Source organism: Leopardus geoffroyi, chromosome C2 (assembly GCF_018350155.1).
Source record: "Leopardus geoffroyi isolate Oge1 chromosome C2, O.geoffroyi_Oge1_pat1.0, whole genome shotgun sequence".
NCBI classification, from domain to species: domain Eukaryota; kingdom Metazoa; phylum Chordata; class Mammalia; order Carnivora; family Felidae; genus Leopardus; species Leopardus geoffroyi.
Window position 1 is genome coordinate 66,357,601 of NC_059333.1, and position 22,569 is coordinate 66,380,169.

The 22,569-nt window shown below is 38.7% G+C and overlaps 1 protein-coding gene across 1 annotated transcript in view; it reads right to left on the reverse strand.

The window, feature by feature from the left end:
• The window catches only part of LRRC58 (leucine rich repeat containing 58), a 77,581-nt gene that overhangs the window by 24,543 nt on the left and 30,469 nt on the right, over positions 1-22,569 (reverse strand). Inside the window, exon 4 of the mRNA XM_045502167.1 lies at positions 4,417-4,471. Coding sequence (XP_045358123.1) covers positions 4,417-4,471 — 55 coding nt within the window. The remainder of the gene's footprint in view (positions 1-4,416; positions 4,472-22,569) is intronic.

Sequence of the window (22,569 nt, forward strand, 5' to 3'; positions counted from 1 at the left end):
AGTCTGTGTTTTTTGTCCTGTGATGTCACTGAAGTTTCTGCTCAGTTAGCTCAGTAGTCAGCTGATTAAATAGAGATTTCCTTCAATGCTTTGAAACAATAAGTTTTCCATCCTTTGCTGAAGAGGTGTGTGTTTGTGTGTGTGTGTGTGTTGGGGCAAGACTTTAATGCTCTAGCAGTTTACAACTCTGATTTAGCCTTCACCTCCTGCATTTCAGAGTCTCCAGGTCACCCACAAGTGAAAGTGAAAGGGTCTTCTCAGGTCTTTTCTGGGTATGCACGCAGCTCTGCATATATATTTGGCCTTCTACATCTCCAGAAACATGTGAGAACTCTTCAAATCCCCCTAAAAAACGTTTCATTCTCCAGATTTTTCTTTTAAGTTTTTTTTTTTTAGGCCAGTCTCTTATTCTCCTCAACTTGTTCTGCTATGTCAAGAGGCTGTGATATTAAAAAATTGTCACTGATCATTTTTGACAAACACCCCGGGGATAGAGCTTCTCTCAGTGACTAAGGTCTGAGCCAGGTCAGATAAAGATAAGCCCTATCAATGAGACTTTTTCTGGGAGGTATCAGATGGTCACATAATGACAGTTCTGTGATTATGGGCTGTTTGGATGGGGCTTTGGGGAAAGCTCCAACTCCATTATGCACCCTCCATTGGCTGCTAGACTGCTGCTTTCCACAGCTATCATAGTTGTAAGGCTGTTGGTCTTTCAATCTACTGCAGGACTGTGGTGAGGCAACTGGGAATAGGACAAGTTAAGATGCTAGAAAGCTTATTGTTCTTATTGAGATTCAGCCACTCTATTTGAATAAATATTCTTTGGATTGTTGCAGGTTTTTAAAATTAATTTCCACAGTTCTGAAAACGTTGATTTTGGCAATTTTTTGTAAGTGTTCTTGTTGCTTTTATGAAGATGTGGATTTTTGGAGGCCCTTTTCCACTATTCTGGAATGCTTCTCCCATTCTAGTTAACTTATCGCTAAGTATTTTATAGTTTTGTCACTATTTTGAGGGTAATATTTTTCCCATTTACATGGTTGGCTTAAATAGGAAAAATTAGGTTTAAAAAGTTATTTGATGTCCAGACATCTTATCCAACTTTATTTTAACTCCATTATGTTTTTTAATAGAGTCTTTCAAAAATTCTAGATAAACAATCATATCAAAACCAAATAATTTAGTATTTTCCCAGTATTTACAATAATTTAACATTTTTCTCATTTTTTTGCATTTTCCAACTCTACAAAACAATAGTGAACAGCAATGATGGGAAATTTCCTGTTTCATTATCAATTTTAACAGAAACGCTTAATAGTTTCCATGTTTAGAGTAATTGATATTACTTTTTATTGAATGTTTCTATCATATTTAATACTTCTCTTCTTCCAACAATGAATGTTGAATTGAACTTCAATTTCACAAGGTTTGGGGGAAATTTAAGCTTTTAAAAAATGTTTACTTATCTTTGAGAGAGAGTGAGAGCGCAAGCAGGGGAAGGGGCAGAGAGAGAGGGAGACACAGAATCTGAAGCAGGCTCCAGCTTCTGAGCTGCCAGCACAGAGCCCGACATGGAGCTCCAACTCGCAAACTGTGAGATCATGACCTGAGCCGAAGTTGGACACTTAACCAACTGAGCCACCCAGGCGCCCCTATATTTAAGTCTTAATGTTACTTTGGGCTATTGCTTAAAGGTAACTTGTGAAATATCTGTCTCATAACCTGGAATTACTTGGGCACCCAGCTGAATTATAAATTGAGATATAACTACAGAGACCTTGAAGAGGCTAGAGAACACACCCATGCATGTTTTAATGGAAACTATCTGAAGATAAAATTTCTGTCAGAATGATTTGTGACATTAAGGATTCTACTTAATTGGAATGGGGGGATTCAAGGTAGATCAGAAAGAAAGACACCCCTGCATCAGACTGGCAGATGTGTTTGGGATAGGCAGAGTCATTGTTCTTGCTGTAGACTCTCCTGGTATTACTTGAAACCCAGAACACTGAATCAATGAACTGGAATTAACAGTGGAACTCTGACTAGGTTAAGCCCTAAAGATCTCCTCTTCCTGTCCCCCATGCTAACCCTTCTGAAAAAGGTAACTTCTATTTTTCACCTTCCTGATTCCTCATCTTAACTCCCTTTTCATTTTGTTTCATTTGAAAATTAAAGTAAGTCTCCAGAATTTTTACCTTGAAATTCACCTGAAAGTCATAGAATCCCCAGGCCTCATCCTTTTTAGCCAATTAGTAGCAACAGGCATTGAGACTCAGCACCCAGCTCAAGTTCTTGAGATGCTCCCTGCCTGGCCTCAAACTGACCTCCAAAGGCTGTCTCCAGCTTGCACTGGTACTTAGAAGGCTGTGGGTAGTTTGTGAATGCTACATTCTAAGAATGGACTCCTGTCAGAATGGCATTTATTCTTTTGTTATTTTTTCAATAAATATTTATCAAGTGTAAGAGATACCAACCTCTCCCTTTCCATGTTTTCTTACATAGTCCTTCTAATTTCTTGGAAGTGTTAGGGAGAAGGCTACAATCCTTCTTATTTTCACTTCCCACCTGTTGTCTCTCATGGGAGGTAGATTGGTTTGTTTTAGAAAAAGGATCACTGAGGGGCGCCTGGGTGGCTCAGTTGGTTAAGAGGCTGACTTCGGCTCAGGTCATGATCTCGCGGTCCGTGAGTTCGAGCCCCGTGTCGGGCTCTGTGCTGACAGCTCGGAGCCTGGAGCCTGTTTCAGATTCTGTGTCTCCCTCTCTCTCTGACCCTCCCCCATTCATGCTCTGTCTCTCTCTGTCTCAAAAATAAATAAACATTAAAAAAAAAAAAAAAGGATCACTGCATTCACATGGCCAAATCCCTGCTTGGCTTTTTTTTTTTTTTTTTTTTAAATGATGTTTCCCATAGGATATATGCATTCTTCTTTTCTTTGTATGGTAGACTAACTGGGGAAGACCCTCCTTCTGTAGATAGCCTGTGGTTGTACAAGTTCTGCCTATGCTTGGTTCAATATGGTTAAGTTCAATTTGGGAAGGAGGAGTATGAAACTCATTTTGGCTTCTAATCCAGGCTGTGTTCTTTAATCTAGCATTACCATAAAAACTGATATTTGAATTATTATATGATTCCTGGAGTGATATTTTTGTTGTTCAGAACTCGGAAGTAAGAGGGAATGATTCTCATATTATTCTCATTCTCAGACTCTATTTATTGGTGTTCATTCTGTACAATATCCTGCTAAGAGCTATGAAGAGGTCAGAGGATTATGTACATGGTCCCTGCCCTCAAGAAATTTGTAGTTTTGTAGTGTAAGACATTCACACAAATAACAACAATTCAAAAGAGATACTATCATCCAATATTTTGAAATTTTGTTCTGGCTTAAGGTGACAGATGCTGAAGATACAAAGATATATCTTCATGGTTTCTGCTCTCAAGGACCATAAAAAGAAATTTTCACAGAGAAAGGGAAACTGACCTAGTCTAAGAAGGGTAGAATCTTAAAAGGCAGAGATAGGAGAAGATAGTCCAAGTAGAGGGAACAACATGATCATGAACTTGGAGGCAGGAATGAAGACAAGCCCACTCTCTCAAGTCCACTTTGAGAGAACTGGGGAGATCTTTAAGGAGAACACTGGGAGATAACTGGACAGGTATATTGGAACCAATTGTGTGGTTTCCTGATTGCTGGCTAATCAGAGGTAATAGAACCTATGGGTAAGTGTCTATGACCCTGGGTAGGAAAAAAAAGGGTCCCAATGGACGCTAAACTCCTTAAGAGAAAAAAAATGTCCACCAAATAAATACTTTCCTCTATAATGTACTTGGTATGTAAGCACAGAATATCAAAACTGGCAAAGCTTTTAGAGAAACTCTAGTTCAAATTCTTTATTTTAAAAATGAAGAAAGAAGTTCAGAGAGATGAAATGAATATTTGTATGAACACTGGAAGCATACCTAAGAAATACTTAAAGATGATGCCAGAGTGAAAAATCATCCTAAGAAATAAAAGCAGCAACAGGATCATCTTTGACCAAGAAAGGCAGAGTCTCTCCAGAATTCCAATAACACAATGAGTAAGAACAGTTTCAGGAACCCAAATTAAATAATTTCCTATAAAGTGAGTGGGAAGCTTTCTGGTCTTTACATGTATGGATACTGGTCTTGTATGAACCAGGGGGACTGAGTCACAGTAATTACTAGATTATTGTAAAGGGTTTTGGTGTTTTTTTTTTTTTCATGTTACAGTCATGCACTTAAATGACTTTTAGGTTAAATTTTCAACCCCCAACTAGCCTTTAAAATGTAAGAGACGTCTTTTGTTGGTGCTTGCTGGAATGATGGGAGACCAATGGAAAGCATTGCCATTATGAGTCTTAGCAGGGAACCTGTCTCCTAGGCCTTACTCGTCAGACAGTGAGTTCCATGGGACAGGCAGGAACAAGATGTAGAGGGGAACACCTGTGGGAAACAAAAGTAAACATTGTATTAAGAATAATTAAATTAATAAAATGGACATTCTCCAACCCACCTTAGTCACCAAATGTTTAATGCACTGTGGCCCCACGCAGCCAGAGGGAGAGTTTTAATAAGCACCAGACTCCCCGAAACTAGATGTCCTGAATCCAACACAGTAGATGTAAAGTGCCAGTCCTTTGAGGCTGGGAAGACTGCTGCTTGTGCAGCCTTTTTGGGGGATGAAAGTTGAGAAGAGGTCAACCTTGGCATTCTTAAGCAAATGTGTTGGGTTTTTTTTTTTTTTTTTTTTTGCCTTAAGAAAAACAGGTTTGGGGCGCCTGGGTGGCTCAGTCAGTTAAGCATCTGACTTCGGCTCAGGTCATGATCTTGCGGTTTGTGACTTTAAGCCTGGCATCGGGCTCTGTGCTGACAGCTCAGAGCCTGAAGCCTGCTTCAGATTCTGTCTCCTTCTCTCTCTCTGCCTCTTCCCCACTTGTGCTCTGTCTCTCTGTCTCTCAAAAATAAATAAATGTAAAAAAAAGTAAAAAAAACCAGGTTTATTTATTTATTCAATAATATACAATTCACCCACTTAAACTTTATAATTCAGTAATTTTTAATATATTCACAGATATGTGCAGCATCACCAATTTTAGGGTAATTTTATTACCTCAGGGGGAAAAAAAAAAACATCTGGTGAGAATGAAATGTAGACTTACCATCTGATCCAGCAATTCCAATTCTGTGTATATGCCCCAAAGAATTGAACTTAGGGACCTGAACCCATTATTTGTATCCTCATGTTCATAGCAGCATTATTCACAGCAGGCAAAAGGTAGAAGCAACTCAAGAGTCCATCACCAGATATAAACAAACATGGTGTATGCATACAATGGAATATTAATCAGCCTTATAAAGGGATGAAAAACGGACTCATGGTACAACATGGATGAACCTTGAAGATATCATGCTAAGTGAAAGAAGCTAGTCATGAAATGACAAATATTGTGTGAGTCCACTCATGTGAGCGACCTAGAGTAGTCAAACTCATAGAGACAGAAGTAGAATGGTGGTTACCAGGGGTTGTGGGGAAAGGGAGAGAAGAATAAGGAGTTATTGTTTAATGGGTATTGAGTTTCAATTGGGGAAGATGAAAAAGTTCTGGAGAGGGATGATGGTGATGGATGCACAAAAGTGTGAGTGTGCTTAATGCTACAGAATTGTATAACTTAAAAATGGCTAAAGTGGTAAATTTTGTTGTGTACATTTTACCACAATTTTTTTTTAAAGATGGGGCCATCATGAAGAGGCCCTTGAGAGAAAAAGCGTTTCTAGCCCATCTCCAGCACAACTAAAGTTCACGTGCAGAGAGAGGGTGAGCTGCAGAGACAGAGAGGCTTCTTGCCTCTACTTGTGAGCCGTGCAACCAACACGCTACTTGTTCCCTAGCATGTTTCCTTATCTGGGAAATGGGAATAATGAAGCAGCATGGCTCTAATAGTTATTGAACTTTCTTGAAATGTAAAATTCCTTTAGACCACTATAGTATATACTCACCAACATAAATGGTATAAAACATAAAAGAAAATATATAAGTAAAAACAATGGAAGAAATCCCATACTCTTTAGCTGTCTATCACCCCCTAGTCCTCATTTCCCCTCCCCACCAACCCTTCACCTTAAGAAACCATTAATATACTTTCTCTCTCTATAGATTTCCCTATTCTGGGATTCCTTATGAATGGAATCATAAAATGTGTGGTCTTTTGTGAATGGGATTTTTTGTCTTTTTTGCCTTTAACTAAGCTGCCTCTGATTGTGAAACACTGCATTTCCATGGTGGGAAGCCTGGAGCTGTAGGCAAGCCCTGGGCAGGGCATTTGGGAGTGTTAAAAATGAAACTGAAAGTCCTAAAATTAAAGCAGTTTTAAAAGTTTTTCTTATTATAAAATCATATATTTATTGTAAAAATCTCAAAGAATATTGAATAGAAAAAATAGCAAAATAAAAATCAGCTCTACTCACAACACCCAGAAATAACCATCGACAATTTTTTTAAAAGTTCATTTATTTATTTTGGGAGTGAGAAAGAGAATGTGAGCAGGGGAGGGGCAGAGAGAGAGGGAGAGAGAGAGAATCCCAACCAGGCTCTACACTGTCAGCACAGAGCCCCATGCAGAACTTGATCCCATGAACCATGAAATCATGACCTCGGCCAGAATCAAGAGTCAGACAACCGACTGAATCACCCAGAACCACTAACAGTCAGTGTTTTAATATTCTTTCAGACTTTTTGCTATGCATATAATACTCTCACATATACATATAATTTATTGTATTAAAATGTTTTTACATATTTTTCTGATTATAAAATTTAGAGATGTTTATTGTAAAGCTATTGAAACAGTACACAAATATAGATTTAGAATGTACTTGGTAATCTCTCCATATAGATATGTTTTGATTTAAGAATACGTCATGATATTTTTCATGTTAGTTCACAGGAATTTATTTCATATTTGTCAATAGTTGCCTTAATAGCCCATTATATGAATGTGCCATTGTGTTTTAGCATTATCCATTGATAAAACGTGTGTAGCTTCTAATTTCTCACTGAAATGACATAATCCAGATATTTATACTTGTTTTTTTGTGCTAGTATTTCCTAGAAGTGGAATTTCTGGATCAAAAGATATGGAAATACACTGTTCTGTAAACTGTTTTTTTTTTTTTAAACCTATTGTATATTATGAACCTCTTTTCATTAAGTATTTAATTTAGCTGCCTGTTATTGTAATCTACAAATGTAATAATTTATTTTTCCAAGCTCCTAGCACTAGACATTGAGTTGTTTCTACATTTTCACCATTATAAACAACTTTGCAATAAATATCACTTAGCTAAATCTTCACATGCACATTTAAAATTATACTTTTTAAAAAATGTTTTATTTATTTTTGAGAGGTGGGGGAGGGGATACAGAGAGAGGGAGACACAGAATCCGAAGCAGGCTCCAGGCTCTGAGCTGTCAACACAGAGCCTGACGCAAGGCTCAAACCCATGGACCATGAGATCATGACCTGAGCCCAAGTCAGACACTCAACCAACTGAGCCACCCAGGTACCCCTAAAATTATACTCTTAAGATGAATTCTTAGATTTAGAATTGTTCATTCACGGAGTATACACACATTAAAAATAATTATGTTTATTGTTTTTTCTTATTGAAGAAATAATATATGGTTATCCTGCATTAGAAAATACAGATAGGCAAGGAAATCAGATATGTATAACCTCACCACCCAGAAGTAACCATTGGTAATGCTGTGGAGGTGAACATTGGTAACTAGTCTGACCACATATTTTTTTTACATGAATACAAATACAGAGTATATTCTACTTTGAATACTTACAATAAGCATCTTTTCATTTATTTCCAATATCAATTTTAATACCTTCATAGTGTTATATCTTATAGATGCACCAAAATTTAGTTTCATAATTCTTATTGCTTGGCATTTAGCTTGTTAATGAACATATTTAAAAAGCTTTTCAGGTGAATGCAGTACATATGAGGGGAATCATCTTACTGTCAAGAATACCTGAACAAAAGGCTCCCGCCTTTTTATGGATGAGGGAGAGGGAGGGAAGGGATAGTAATGGAAAGGTATGGAGTCAAAGTGGAGTAAAGTGTCTCAACCAAGCCCAATAAAGAGGGCTCTATCTGGAGGCTTTTTGGTTAGGAATATAGATATGTACATGAGCATGGCTGGTTTGGGTGGGGAGAAAGAGGGCTGAGTCCTTGACTGTGACTTCTGCCAGAAAATTGCCATGCTTTGGCAATGCATCAAGTCTGGTGTGGGGAAGGCAGCTTCTACCTATGTTGCCAGACAGGCAAAGCCTTATAATTTCTTACGATCGGGTCTGAAATATCACACATAGGATTTTGGCCTGGGGCTGGATTCCTCAGTACATGATGACAAATTGCCAAAATTTGTCCCATATCCCTTCTCACCAGAGTATGTGAGAGTGACAGTTGAAATGGAAGTTTGTCAGGGACTCAGTAGGGAGGACTGAAAGGATTTCTTCTGGGATATATAAACTGACATCTGAGGGCAAGACACAGAGTTCAGCATGACTGGGCAACTGAATGAGCCCCAGAGAATCCTAAATAAGCTAAGCCAGGATCTGATGTAATGGGTCCCCTCCTTTTGGGAGATGTGACTGAGTCATCTCCATATCCACTAGACTGAGGGCTCTACTTTTAGAGTGAATCCTAAGCACATATCGTATGAATGCTTGGCTCTGCTCCATGACCTCAGAAAGTTATGATAAATCTTCTAAATTTTGTTTAAAGTTTATTTATTTTGAGAGAGGACAGAGAGAGAGCACAAGTGAGAGAGGGACAGAGAGAAAGATAGAGAGGGGAGAGAGGGGGGCGGGGAGAGAGAGAGAGAGAGAGAGAGAGAGAGAGAGAGAGAGAGAGAGAATCCCAAGCACACTTCACTCTGTCAGAGCAGAGCCCAACATGAGGCTTGAACTCACGAACTGTGAGATCATGACCTGAGTCAAGATCAAGAGTCGGACACTTAACTGACTGAGCTACCCAGGTGCCCCAAATATTCAAAATTTTAATTTTTTTCTTAGGAAATAATCTATTTTGGTTGATTCCTCTTGAGTTTCCTCTAAGCCCTTTTGATTATTTTCAACTTGCACTATTTCTCTGAGTAATGGGTTTTCTTAGTCCATTACCCACTGTATATAGTGCTTGTATTAAATTTTCCTGCTTCAAGATTTAAATACTGTGAAATTTAACAGAGAATAAGCACTCTCTGGTTAGCTCATCCAAACCCTCATTATTTCATAAACTTTTATCGCATCTCCTTTTAGTCATAATTGTTTTGGCCTGGTCTATTCTTTTTTTAACCCATAAGATGGATTATTCTCAAGCCCTTTGGCCACTCTATGTGGACCTTCCTGAGTTTCATTAAATTATTATTATTACTACTATTATTATTTTGAGTAACTATCATAGGGAAGAACTGTTGTAGGTTCTCAGAGAGGGACACAAAGTTGAATAACTTATGGTTCCTTATGAACCTACTATTCTCTTACCTTGGCCTACAGAATTAGCCCATTGGGCCAAGTCTTTGGAGTGGAGATAGGACAGGACATTAAAAGTGGACAATCTATTCGCTAAGCCACAGGGATGTTTGACTCTTCAGTAATGAAGAGAAGAACTGATGGAAGTTAATTTCTTTAATTCTTTGTGTCATGGAAATAGATTCTCCACAATAAGGGTGAGTGAACCTCATGTTTCCAGCTTTTGCCTAGATTCTATCTCCCTATAATGAGTTCTGACACCAACTACCCAGAATTAGGCTAAACTTTACAGGTTAATGGCATACTCCTCCACAAGACTGCCTTCACTTTAGATACCGGCTGTAAGTTCAGGGGTGCTCAGGCCAACTTTTAACCTGATGGTTACAAATTTCGGCGTTCCCACTATCCTCTCAAGTTTGATAATATTTTAGGATGACTTAGAGAATTCAAGAAAGTGCTATACTTATAGTTTTTATTATAGTAAAAGGATACAAAGCACAATCAGCCAAAAGAAGAGACATGTAGGGCAGGTTGGGAAGATCTCAAGCTCCCATCATCCTCAAGGACATATTGCCTTCCTGGACAACACGTCTATGTGTGATAATACAGAGGAAAGCTTACTTGAGCTTTGGTGTCCAGAGTTTTAACTGGTATTTCATTATATAGCCGTGATTGAATCATTACCATGTAGCTGAACTCAATCTCCAGACCTCTCCCTTTTCTAGAAGTTGAACTGATATCACATCACTTAAAACCCCAACCATCTGGCATAGCTAGCCTCCATCCTGAGCCATCTCATTAGCATAAATGATCTAGGGGCCCATCATGAGTCACCTTGCTAACAAAAACTATCACATATGGTCTGAGGGACTGACCATGAATAAGAAAGTCTCTCCTATTACTCCAAAAATTCCAGGGATTTAGAGATTACCTCCCAGGACCCAGCGGCAAAGGCCAGCCAAATTTTTTATTACACAGTCCCCTTGAGGTCTCTCCCTAAGCACCTCAACATTGGCCTCAAGGAGTCATGGTTTCTCCTCTACCCTGCAGGCCCTATGTTCACAACAGGTGCACTGCCTTCTGGTAGTACCTGCTCTCAGGCTGGCAGAACTAAGACATTACTCTGTAGCTAATTATTAGAGGTCAAGCAAATCCACACAAAATAGTCCAACATCTACACAGGAAATACTCATATGATAGCAGGGGGGTCAGTATTCTGCATTTCCAATCTGGCTTCTTTTTCTTCCTCCTTTTGTAGAAGACAAAGAAAGTTGTGAGGTTTGGTTTTGCTAAAAAGTTTTGTCTTCAGAAATGTTAAGGGAATGTTAGGGAGAGCTTGGGCAAACCAGGCATTCCCATATGCTGTTGATGGCATTACTTTTTAGAGAGTAATTTGTAAGTAGCTAAATGAATGTAATAATAAACTGAGAGGGACTTCTGTTCATAAATTGCATTTAAAACTGAAAGTTGACACCACAAGACATTAGGTAAGAAAAACTAGATATGTATACATTTTCCAGAGAACCATCAACTGATCACTTTGAGATGGGGTCAAACACCTCCGTAGAGCTTCTGGAAGGAAGGAAAAGTGGCACCACCACAACCACCTCAACAGCATTCTGAGTCTATTTAAGAAGACAGGAGGAATGGGAGAAATGGTCAATAGTGGTCTTCTGATAATAGACTACAGTGATCATGGTGAGAGGTTTTCCTTTCCTTGGGTGACAGAAGGATGAGTGCTTTCTCTTCCCCAAATCCAAGTGAGTGGGGAAGCCAAGAGAATCATTAATAGAAATTAGGGACACCAGAAAGAAAGGGAGATAAACATTTCATTTCCAAATGAGGTCTGCTTAGGCATATACAGGTCTATTTTCCCCTGTGCCTACCTAATATGGGAAAAAGAATTGGAGAAAGTGTATAGCAGCTGGCTTTCCATGACATAGTGTGGCAAGGACACTTGTTTGTCCTACGTATTGAGAGGATCCTACAGAAAGTATCTGTGCTTGAATTATCTAGCCAGTACTCCATCCAAGAAGGTTACCTATTTGGAGAGCAATAGCTGTGGAGTGAAGGACCCCAGTGGTCCTGTATTAGAAGCTAAGGTGGGGAATGAATAGAAGGTTGAGCTGGAGCCAGATCATCTTTGTCAGGGGAGCTATGCAGCAGAGAGGGAGGCTTCACCAGACCCCTTCAAAGAACTCAACATTTTGATGCCTGCCACACAAATAACATCAACTATCTGCCTGGCTTAGCCAGAGAAGCAGCACAGCCAAGATATTTAAAGTCAAGAGGTGTTTGCCTTTTACCTTGCCTCCATTCCATTTCTATCATTGAAGGAGCTCCTAGGTCTGTCAAGGGAAGGTAGAGCTTTGAATCAGCTTTGAAGTTTTAAATGGACTGGAAATGTATGGAATTTTCTCAAGACACCCTTAAGATCCTGAAGTGTATTCAATATAACATCATTAAAAGTGATGATTGTCAGGGGCACCTGGGTGGTTCAGTTGGTTAAGCATCCAACTCTTGGTTTCCCCTCACGGTTCATGGGATAAAGCCCCACATCAGGCTCTGTGCTGACAGCATGGAGCCTGCTTGGCATTCTCTCTCCCTCCTCTCTCTCTGCCCTTCCCCTGCTTGCACATGTTCTCGCTCTCTCTCAAAATAAATAAACATAAAAAAAAGCGACAATTGGTAAAACAAAACTACTTCATGTTTATACTCTACCAAGAAGAGAGTCTTTAAAAAACTAAACCAATTACATGCACATTCCCTTTGATCCTGCAATTCCACAGTTAGGAGTTGAGATGACAGGTGCAGTAGGTAATAAATGACAAGTTATATATATAAGGATGGTTATTGCAGCATTATTTGTAATAGCAAAACCAACAGTTGTGAGAGAAACAACAGCAACAAAAACTAGAAACAACACAATGCTATCAATAGGATACTGATTAAATCAATTGTCTCATAATCTCATATTTAAAACAAGATCTGTATGAATTGACATAAAACAGCTCCAAGATATTTTGTCAAATGAAAAAAGCAAGGGGCAGCACAATGTGCTGGTATACAAATTAAAAATGTTTCTGGAAGGATCCAAAAGAAACTTAAGAGTTATTTCTTTTGAAATGAATGACTGGGAGACTTATATTTCACTTGATAACTTTAGGTGCTATTTGAGTTTGTTTCTAAAGGCATATGGTAATTTTTTTTTAATGAAGAATTAAGTAAATAGGTTGTACAACAAGGTGAATGTACTTAATGTTACTGAACTGTACACTTGAAAATGGTCAACATGGCAAGTTTTATGTTATGTATATTTTTCCACAATAAAAAAGTAAACAAATACATGTAAATTCATTTTAAATATAAGAAGTATCAAGAGGAAAATAAAGAGCTGCAGGAAGAGAGAGTGTGTGGGAGAGCTCTGAGGAGGCAGTAAAAACAAATTCAATGCCTTGTCTTGTGACTCTCATTGAAGCCTATTGCACATGAGGCCTACTGAGTCTTTTATGGGGGGTTCAGAAAGGAGCCAGGACATGCATGTTTGTCTGGAATAAGTTGAGGAGAGCAGCCTGGTAATTTTTTATTTCCATCCGAGTTGTGATTAGACTCTGCACTGTTGTGTGAAATTAAAGAGCAGGAGGATTTATTGGGCAGTGTGACCAGTTTTCTACCTGAGTAACCAAGGGTTTGACTTGCACAGAGTCCCATGCAAAACCCGGGCTGGATTCTTGGTGGATGAGACACTGTCCTAGACCCATGGATGCTGAGAACATCAGAGCCTAAAAGGACCCTGGGTATGTCCACCTTTACTTGAGGACACTGAGACCCAGAGAATGACATGAACTGATCCAAATTGCATGGATGCTAAATGACTGAACTAAGATTGTACTTCCAGCCCTGGTCAAGTACTGTTTTTCTAAAAAAGTGACACCAGCACTGTGCTACTCATGGCTTGGCTATCTTCACTCAGTTCCTCTTCCTGTTAATTACCCAACGTCTCCTCAGAATTGAGGGTCTGGAGTTTGATCATTATTCTTTTGAAACACTGAAGGATTCCAGTTGCTAATACCTTATCTATAATGTTTTCACCTACATTCCATATGTGAGATTAGTGTATAGTTTTCTGGTTTCGTACTACTCTTTTTCACCAATTTGGGGATGTATGTTTTTTCATATTTTAGTATCTTAGAAATAAGCATGTGACTGACAGTTGCTGTTGGCAAGGCCTAAGTCATGACATAGCTGTCATTTTCTGCGCTTGTGCCTGTGTGAACTTGTCTGAGACCTTCCACTGACATCTGCAGCAGGCGTAAGAAAGCTATGGCACTGGGGTGCCTGGATGGCTCAGTCAGTTGGGTGTCTGACTTCAGCTCAGGTCATGATTTCACTGCTTGTGAGTTCAAGCCCTACATCGGGCTCTGTGCTGACAGCTCAGAGCCTGGAGCCTGCTTCACATTCTGTGTCTCCCTCTCTTTGCTGCCCACCCCCACTAACACTCTGTCTCAAAAATAAATAAACATTAAAAAAAATTTTTTTTAAAAAGCCATGGCATTGAACTTGTGAATGTGAACACCAGCATTTGGGAAAAAATAAAAATAAAAAACAAACCCAGAGACACTCATAGACCTCCTTTTGGGAAAGGCAGTATTGCCAATACTTTTGATGGTATGGAGGACAATATTGTGTGGAAAAAAACAAAGATCAACAGTTTTGAATTGAAAATGATTCAGAAGAGCTTGAGTATGAGCATGAAGACCTTTTTTTTTTTTTATGAATGCACAAGACTGATAGAAGATAGTCTTTTAAAATAGGACTAAAGCAGTGCTTTCCATACACTTAAAATATAAACTGTAAGTGCTAGCTAAGAAAGTACTTTTTAATGGTACATAAAATAATGTGAATTTTATGATCATTTGCACCTTAGATTAGATGAACTATGTCAACAACATCAAGCTTTAAAGAACAGAGTCTCATTTTTTTCTCTTTAAATGAAGAGTCCCATTTTTTTCCTCTAGGCTTTGACTATTTAAATAACATCATAAATTTCTAAAGGTCAACTAACACTCAGCTATGAACTCATGTAATCCTGTGGGCTTTTCCAATGCAAGGTTTTTAAGTACCATTTTAAACATTTCTATCGTTTCTATGCTAAATTGTCTATTTATATTTTCCTTACTTCAGGACCCATTTTGGCAATCTGTATTTTTACTAGGAAATCACCCATTTTCCTTAGGATTCCAGTTTGTTGCCATACGTTTTTCTTATTATACTTTTAATTTCTCCTGTACTTGTCATCCTTTACAGAATTCATAATTTTATCTACTTTTGCACAGTTCTTCTTAATTAGGTCAGATCTTTTGCAAAGGAGGGCTTTTATATTTATTTGTACTTTCTACCTCTTTTCTATTACTTTCATTTTAACTCTAATCTTGATTAATTCGCTCTTCCCAATTTTTTTTTACTTTGTTGCTCTTTTTTCTAATTTCTTAAGATAAAAATGAACTTTATTTTTTATGTTTTCTTTAATAATGAAATCACTTAAGGTATATATTTTCTTCAGAGTACAGTTTCCACTGTGATGTTTGGGTTTTGGTAAAAAGCGTTCTCTTTTTCATTGCTTTATAAATACTGTATTTATAATTTTGTTTTGATTTCCTCTGTAAATGGTTTTTAGTCTTTCTTACATTATTTATTGTCAACTTTATTGAATTAAGATGAGAGAATGTGGTTTTTAGAATCTGTTAAGTCTTTCTTTGTGGTCAAATATGAATGATTTTTGTAAATTTTCTATGGGTACTCCAAAATGTTTTGTTGTTTGTTTGAGGGATATTAGACTCTATACAGAACTATTACATCAAGTTTATTGATTGTATTATTCAACTTGTATGTCATCCCATATTTATTATATACCAGATTTGCCCAATTCTGAAATAAAGTATTAAACTCTATCACTATAAATGCATTTTATCAAATTCTTCTTGTATTTCTTCTAATTTTTTGCCTTATATATTTGGCTGTTATTTTGTTTGGATTATACACCTATCAAAAGTTGAGAAATAACAGAAGTAAAACCAATGAATCATTGAAATAATAGTAGAAGTTTATTGCACATACACCAAAGAGACAGTTTGCCAAAATATGAACTCAGACTCAGAGGTATATTGTTCTGAAGCAGCTTATGTAGTAAGAAAGCAGTGACTGTTTATTCTTCACAGAAATTGGTTATATTAGAATCTTCCTATATGATAGGGAATTGATCAGTGGTTACCTCAGATCAACCTTGGGAAACAGTTTAACTATTGCTTATGATTTCTGGAGGCACAAGCAAGAAATGACCCAGGTCACGTTAGCATTGCAAAATAAGCTAAATTAAACTTTGTTTGTATGACTGACCTGGTTTTATCTGCACAGGGAATTTTCAAGGTTGGTCTTTGTTTTTTTAACAACTTACACATTGCTCAGCCTGTGGTTATCTACATATGTATTTTATCTATGTATCTATATCTGTCTTTATATTGACTTATTTATTCTAAGTTTTGTTACTCACTACCATTTCCTTCCTTATCATCTTGGGCTCTATTATTTGACTAGAGCCCCTTCTAAAGTATTTAGTGGGAAAACATAGGTGTTACTCTGTCTTCTTACATATCTGCAATCTTCTTTCACTGTGGAGACTGAATTATGTCTTGGCTGGTCATGGAGCTCTTGAGGTGCAGTCCTTTTCTGTCAGACATCTGTAGACGTTAGTATTCCATTAACTTCTGACTGCTGGTGATGCAGATAAGAGATCTGATTCTTTTTATAATAAGGCAACTTTCTATGTGGAAGTTTGTAAAAAATTTTTCCCCTTAGAGTTCAAAAATTTTACCAGTATATTCCTAAGTGTGTGTGTGTGTGTGTGTGTGTGTGTGTGTGTGTTCATCAGTTCAGCTTGGAACTTGCAGATCTCATTCAATCTGTAGACTTAGGTATTTCTTGGTCCCAGAAAATTTTCTCCTTTTATATGTTTAATTATTGTCTTTCCTTCATATGTACTTTTTCTCCAATCACATTTCCTACACTGTATGCTAAGTCTCTTGGATCTATCCTTAAGTCTCCCATCTTCTCTCTGATGATTTCAGTCACTTTTTATTTTTGCTCTGTGCTTCGAGATATTTTCTCCATTTGACCTTCTAGCCCACTAATTTAGGTCTCAACAGTGATCATTCTCTCCTTTCATTTATGCAGTATTATTTTAAAAATCTTTTCTTTTTGTCTTCCATTTCCCATTGCCTCCCCCATTCCTTTCCTCCCCACTCTGGTTCCCACCTTTCTTCTCTCTTTCTCTCCCTCCCCCACCCCTTTCTCTTCTTAGTGCTAAAGGTCTTTCTTTTTTCTTGCACTTGTATCTTCTTGGTATTTGTTCTGTCTGTTCCGGTTGATCTTCCTGTCTGCTATTGAGTCTCTTTGGATATGTTGTTATTTCCTTTGTTGAATCAGTGGGGCTCAGGGCTATTTGTGGTGTCTTAACAGGCAGCAGTCATAGATATGGTGGAAAGCAAAGTGGTTTCCTCTCTTTGAGCTCATTGTGTAGAGATAAACTATTCATAAGACTTTTATTGAAGCAGGGAGGAAGATACCCTTTTCTCCCTGGTCTGATTCTCTCAGCCTCAGAGGCAGGGAAGACATAGCTCACCATTCAGTTCCTTCTTGTCTTTTAGGGACCCGGAAAAAGCCATACATCCATGTGGGGCTGAAATCAACCTTTACCCTTAGGATCCACAAGATCTTGGAAAGCCAAGTTTTCCCTGGATATGTTGGTTCGTTTTTGTCCTGAGCACTTCCAGTGATGGTCTGTCTTGTAGTCTTGGGAGGGGAATCCTGGCACCTTTCCCTCTCCAGGACTCATACAGTGCCCATAGCCTCACATTTATTCATACACCCATAGGTCTTAGCTGCCATTTGACAAAAGATTGTAGTTGCTAGTTGGAGAGAAGGCAACTGTACTCAAACTGCCATCTTCTTGGTGTTCTAGTCCTTAGGTACTTAGTAAGTCCTTATAAGGTATGAATACCTCTTTGACCTCCATGTCTAATTCTGTGACCTACACATCATCATGATAATGAAGGTGGAGAAGGACAAAGAAGAGAAAGAAAAGGAGGGGGAGGAGAATAAGAGAATGAAGAGGAAGAAAAGGAAGAAAAGCAAGGCTCCAGTGCCCAAACTCTTTAGTGATGCAGCTATCTTTTGAAGACTGGTTTTTAGTACAAAGAGATTTCCTTAAATCAATGTCTGCATCTAATATGACCTTCCCACCTTCCTAACTGTCTAATTTTATGAGGAGTGCACCCATGGGTCTGTATTTCTGGATCTGTTCATATATGAATGATTGCCTAATCTTGCCCTGGTGCTCATGGTTGCATAAAGAAAAGAGATGAAATGTTAGCTATTTGGGGCTAAAGGGCATGCAAAGGAAAATCACCCTCATCAGGGTAATAGGATTATTAATGATAAACAGATCCCTTCAAATTCTGATTTGAGAAAAAGAAACACCTGCTTTGTGTCAGATCCACTTCTTGGTCTTTACTGTAAGATGGCTTTGGCACTGCATCTTTGAAAGGAGAAAAAAAAAAAATCAATCCTATCACACAATAAGCCCAGTATTGCCTGCAGGATCACCTAGCAGCTCATTTATTCCTCTCTGGGCCACATGGTCAGGTGAAAGTGACAGGCATAATTTGCTTTCTGTGCCCAGTGATCAAACTTCAACCTTTGGCTGGGCAGATATGTATATATGCATGGGTACCTGTGTGTGTATGTGTATGTGGAAATATGCGGGATTGTACAAGGATTTGGGCTTATCTCAATATTAATAATGATTGACCCAACTTAAGTTCCTCTCCTTTTTAAAAAACAATTTTTAATGTTTATTTATTTTTGAGAGAGAGAGAGACAGAGAGGGAAAGAGAGAGAGAGAAGGGGACACAGAATCTGAAGCAGGCTCCAGGTTCTGAGCTGTCAGCACAGAGTCCAGTGCGGCGCTCGAACTCATGAACTGTGAGATCGTGACCTGAGCCGGTCAGACTGAGCCACCCAGGCACCCCTTAAGTTCCTCTCCTTAACAGCACCTTGAAGAGATTATATTACCTGAGAGTTCATAAGGATATACAAAAATATGTAAAAGAGTGAATCTTCTCTTTGGGATAAGTTTACAATGATTAATATGCAAACTTACAAATAATATGCATATATAACTTCACTGTGGTTCACATATCAATCACCATCCTTCCTTACTGGGGCATCCATTAAATAATCAGCCAAGAGTGGCTGGGAAGCATCTTGTCCTTCTTTCCTCCTCCTAGATACCTCAGCTCCTGTAGCTACACTAGCCTGGCTGCTGCTTAGTGTCAAGGTTGAAGGCTTCACTGTGAAGAATTCTCTTTTCTCAACTTACCAGGTTGATGTCCAGTTCTTATATTATTGGATTTAGGTCTCCATTGCATAGAGCTGTGATCCTGTTGTGTTCTCATTTTCCTCTTCCTAAGAGGTTTTGCACACTTATTAGAAGTGTGATTCCTGTGTACATTGGTTTTTAGAGTGATGGGAGGAATTTTGGATTGGGAGAAAGGACAGAGAGGATGTAGTGAGAGGAAGGGAGAAGCAACATTTTGGAGCCAAAGGTACACAAGGAATATAATGAGTAGCATGCATGTACATGTGTGCATGCATGCGCACATATGTGCGTGCACACACTCTTGCATATACTTTGTATTACTAATGTCGTTGCGCCTCTCTGCTGATATAAATAAATTAAAACTTGTCTCCATATCTAATCTGGCTAGCACAAATCACAAGAACCTTAGGAAATACTTCCTCCAGTGACAATTGTTAAGCTTCACAATTGCTAAAGAAGTAAAATCTTGGGCGCCCGGGTGGCGCAGTTGGTTAAGCGTCCGACTTCAGCCAGGTCACGATCTCGCGGTCCGTGAGTTCGAGCCCCGCGCCAGGCTCTGGGCTGATGGCTCAGAGCCTGGAGCTGTTTCCGGTTCTGTGTCTCCCTCTCTCTCTGCCCCTCCCCCGTTCATGCTCTGTCTCTCTCTGTCCCAAAAATAAATAAAAACGTTGAAAAAAAAAAAAAAAGAAGTAAAATCTTCTCTGAGGTACTTAAAAATAAGATAGGTTCTCACCCAGATAGTTGAATTGTCCTCTTGTGTAAAGTGGTGTGATGATGACTTCTCAAACTCTCACTGATTCTGTGATCACTTAGAACTAGAGAGAAATTCCTCTAGCGAGCCAGAATTAAGAATTAATTATAATTACACTGCAGTTTAAGTCATAGACACCTGGTATTCATCTAATTCCTTCTTATCCATTAGTCAATTACACACGTCTTTTTTATATTGAAAGGAACAATCCAAATGACAGCCCTACCTTAGTTTAAAGCTAGGTTCTCTTTTCTGCTTATTATGGATTTTTGATAAAAAATACAATTGCTGAGAAGTCTGTTTTGCTTGCTGTTTGCTATGAGCATTGTGAGACCTTTCCTGGATGTAACCCGCTGTGTAGTAGAATGGGTTGTAAACCTTCCTAAATGAATGTAGTCTGATATGTAATGAAATGAGTAATTGTAGTAATTGTACACAAACTAACTGGCGTCCTTCGCTTCTGTAATCTTGCTTGCTTAACACATTCCTCCCCTTCCCCCTTCTTCTCCTCCCACCACAAGTAACGGACAAAGCCTTCTCGCCGAAGGACAGACCAAGGACGCCCAATCTGAAAATAACAAATGTCCTTACTTTAGAATTTACCAATCCGGACCCTCACTCACCTATGCTGTTTGTCCCTGTCTATAAAAACCCTATACCGACCCTGATCGAGGCCTCTTGCGTCACCGGCGACGAGTGCGCAGAGGACCAGGTTCGAACCTGCAATAAACGACCCTTGCCGCTTGGCTTTGACTTACGACTCTGGTGGACTTTTGTGGGAGGTTTAGGAACTTCGGGCATTACAATATGACATGCTGCCCTCAGCAGAAATGAAAAAGATTGTTTCAGAGAGACTCATTGACATGTTATTCACTACAACAGACCCTTGTAGGCTTTATAAAGGGTAGAATTTTAACTGCAGATTCAGGGGTAAAGTTCTTATTACTAACTCTGCCCCTGGCTGTATGTGCACCAGTCTAGAAGGAAAGATGAAAAGACCTAACTAGAGATGACTAAAAAGGGTATAGGGAATAATGCAAGAACTTACAAATATTTGAGAGCTACAAAAATAGAAAGAGTTCTGAGCACAGATAAAATTAGACTTAAAATAAGGAAGAAACTTGGAGACCACTGTCAAGTTTGAAAGAGGTTAAAATGAACAATAAGGACAAAATTCTAAAATTGTAGCTTTTTGGCTGTAACCTAAGCTTAATTTCAAAGTTAAACTTATTTCACATATTTTTATTTTCTTTTCCATGAGTTTCCATGGCATCATGGAATATTTTCTTTTCCATGAGTTTCCATGGCATCATGAACAGGTTTGCTTTTCCATTTAAATCTTCTCTATTTACAAAGGTATTAAGAGTGCATGATTATTCAGATTTAAGTAGTAAAATAATCATACAGCCTCATAGCTAGATCGAAAACAAACTATTGTAGAAATTATGCGTAGTGCTTATAAAAATGTGTAGTTTAGTTGAACTTGCTTTCCTATCATGGAATCTATGTTTATGGATTGACCGTAGGCAGATGCCTACATTTTCTTATCTTTCTTGGTAATGTCAGTCTGCTCCTCACTGCTGTTTAAGATGTTAGCCATGTCTTTATCAATGGTCAAAAGAACCAGAGCACAACTTGATAAGGTTTTCCTCACCAAAAGGGAAGGCTATATCTTGCCTTGTGGCTATAACCTGAAATATTTGACCAAGTCATCCTTTCATGAATGTTTCTTGTGAAGTTGATCTGTTTGCTGCTTTTGTTTTCCATGATTCAGCAGACACTCTGATGTAGTTGATGTTGACTTCAATATGGCCAATCCACTTGAATATACCATCTTAAACACCCTCAAAACACTTTCAGTTCAGAAAAGAGAGTGGCTGACAGGGAGAAGCAAAAAAAACCAAAAAACAAAAAAAAAAAAACAAAAAAAACCCCCAAAAACAACAACAACAAAAAAACCCATTAGAGTAGCACTCAGTGCCTGGTCTAAAGTAGGTGTTCAATTAAAAGAAACACACATATTAAAAAAATAAATGGATTCTAGCCCCAGCTCTGTCACTATTTATCTAAGAGAACTTGGGTGCATCTCACTTTGGGCCCATTTCTTCATCTATCAAAACCCCAGTCCACTGAACTCAAGTCATCATGAGGGGACTTTCACTTAAGAATTATAACCCTTGGGCGCCTGGGTGGCTCAGTCGGTTAAGCGTCTGACTTCAGCTCAGGTCACCATTTCACAGTCCGTGAGTTTGAGCCCCGCATCGGGCTCTGGGCTGATGGCTCAGAGCCTGGAGCCTGCTTCTGATTCTGTGTCTCCCTCTCTCTCTGCCCCTCCCCCATTCATGCTCTGTCTCTCTCTGTCTCAAAAATAAATAAGCGTTAAAAAAAAATTTTTTAGGGGCGTCTGGGTGGCGCAGTCGGTTAAGCGTCCGACTTCAGCCAGGTCACGATCTCGCGGCCCGTGAGTTCGAGCCCCGCGTCAGGCTCTGGGCTGATGGCTCAGAGCCTGGAGCCTGTTTCCGATTCTGTGTCTCCCTCTCTCTCTGCCCCTCCCCCGTTCATGCTCTGTCTCTCTCTGTCCCAAAAATAAATAAACGTTGGAAAAAAAAAATTAAAAAAAAAAAATTTTTTTTTTAAATTAAAAAAAAAAAAAGAATTATCACCCTTGCTGGGCAACTAAGTCACCTACAACTTGGGAGCCTCCACAACTATTGATGCCTAGACTCCACCTCTAGTGATCATGTTTCAACTGATCTGGAGATGGGGCCCATGCATTTATATATTTTGAAAGGTTCCATTGTGGTTCTAATGT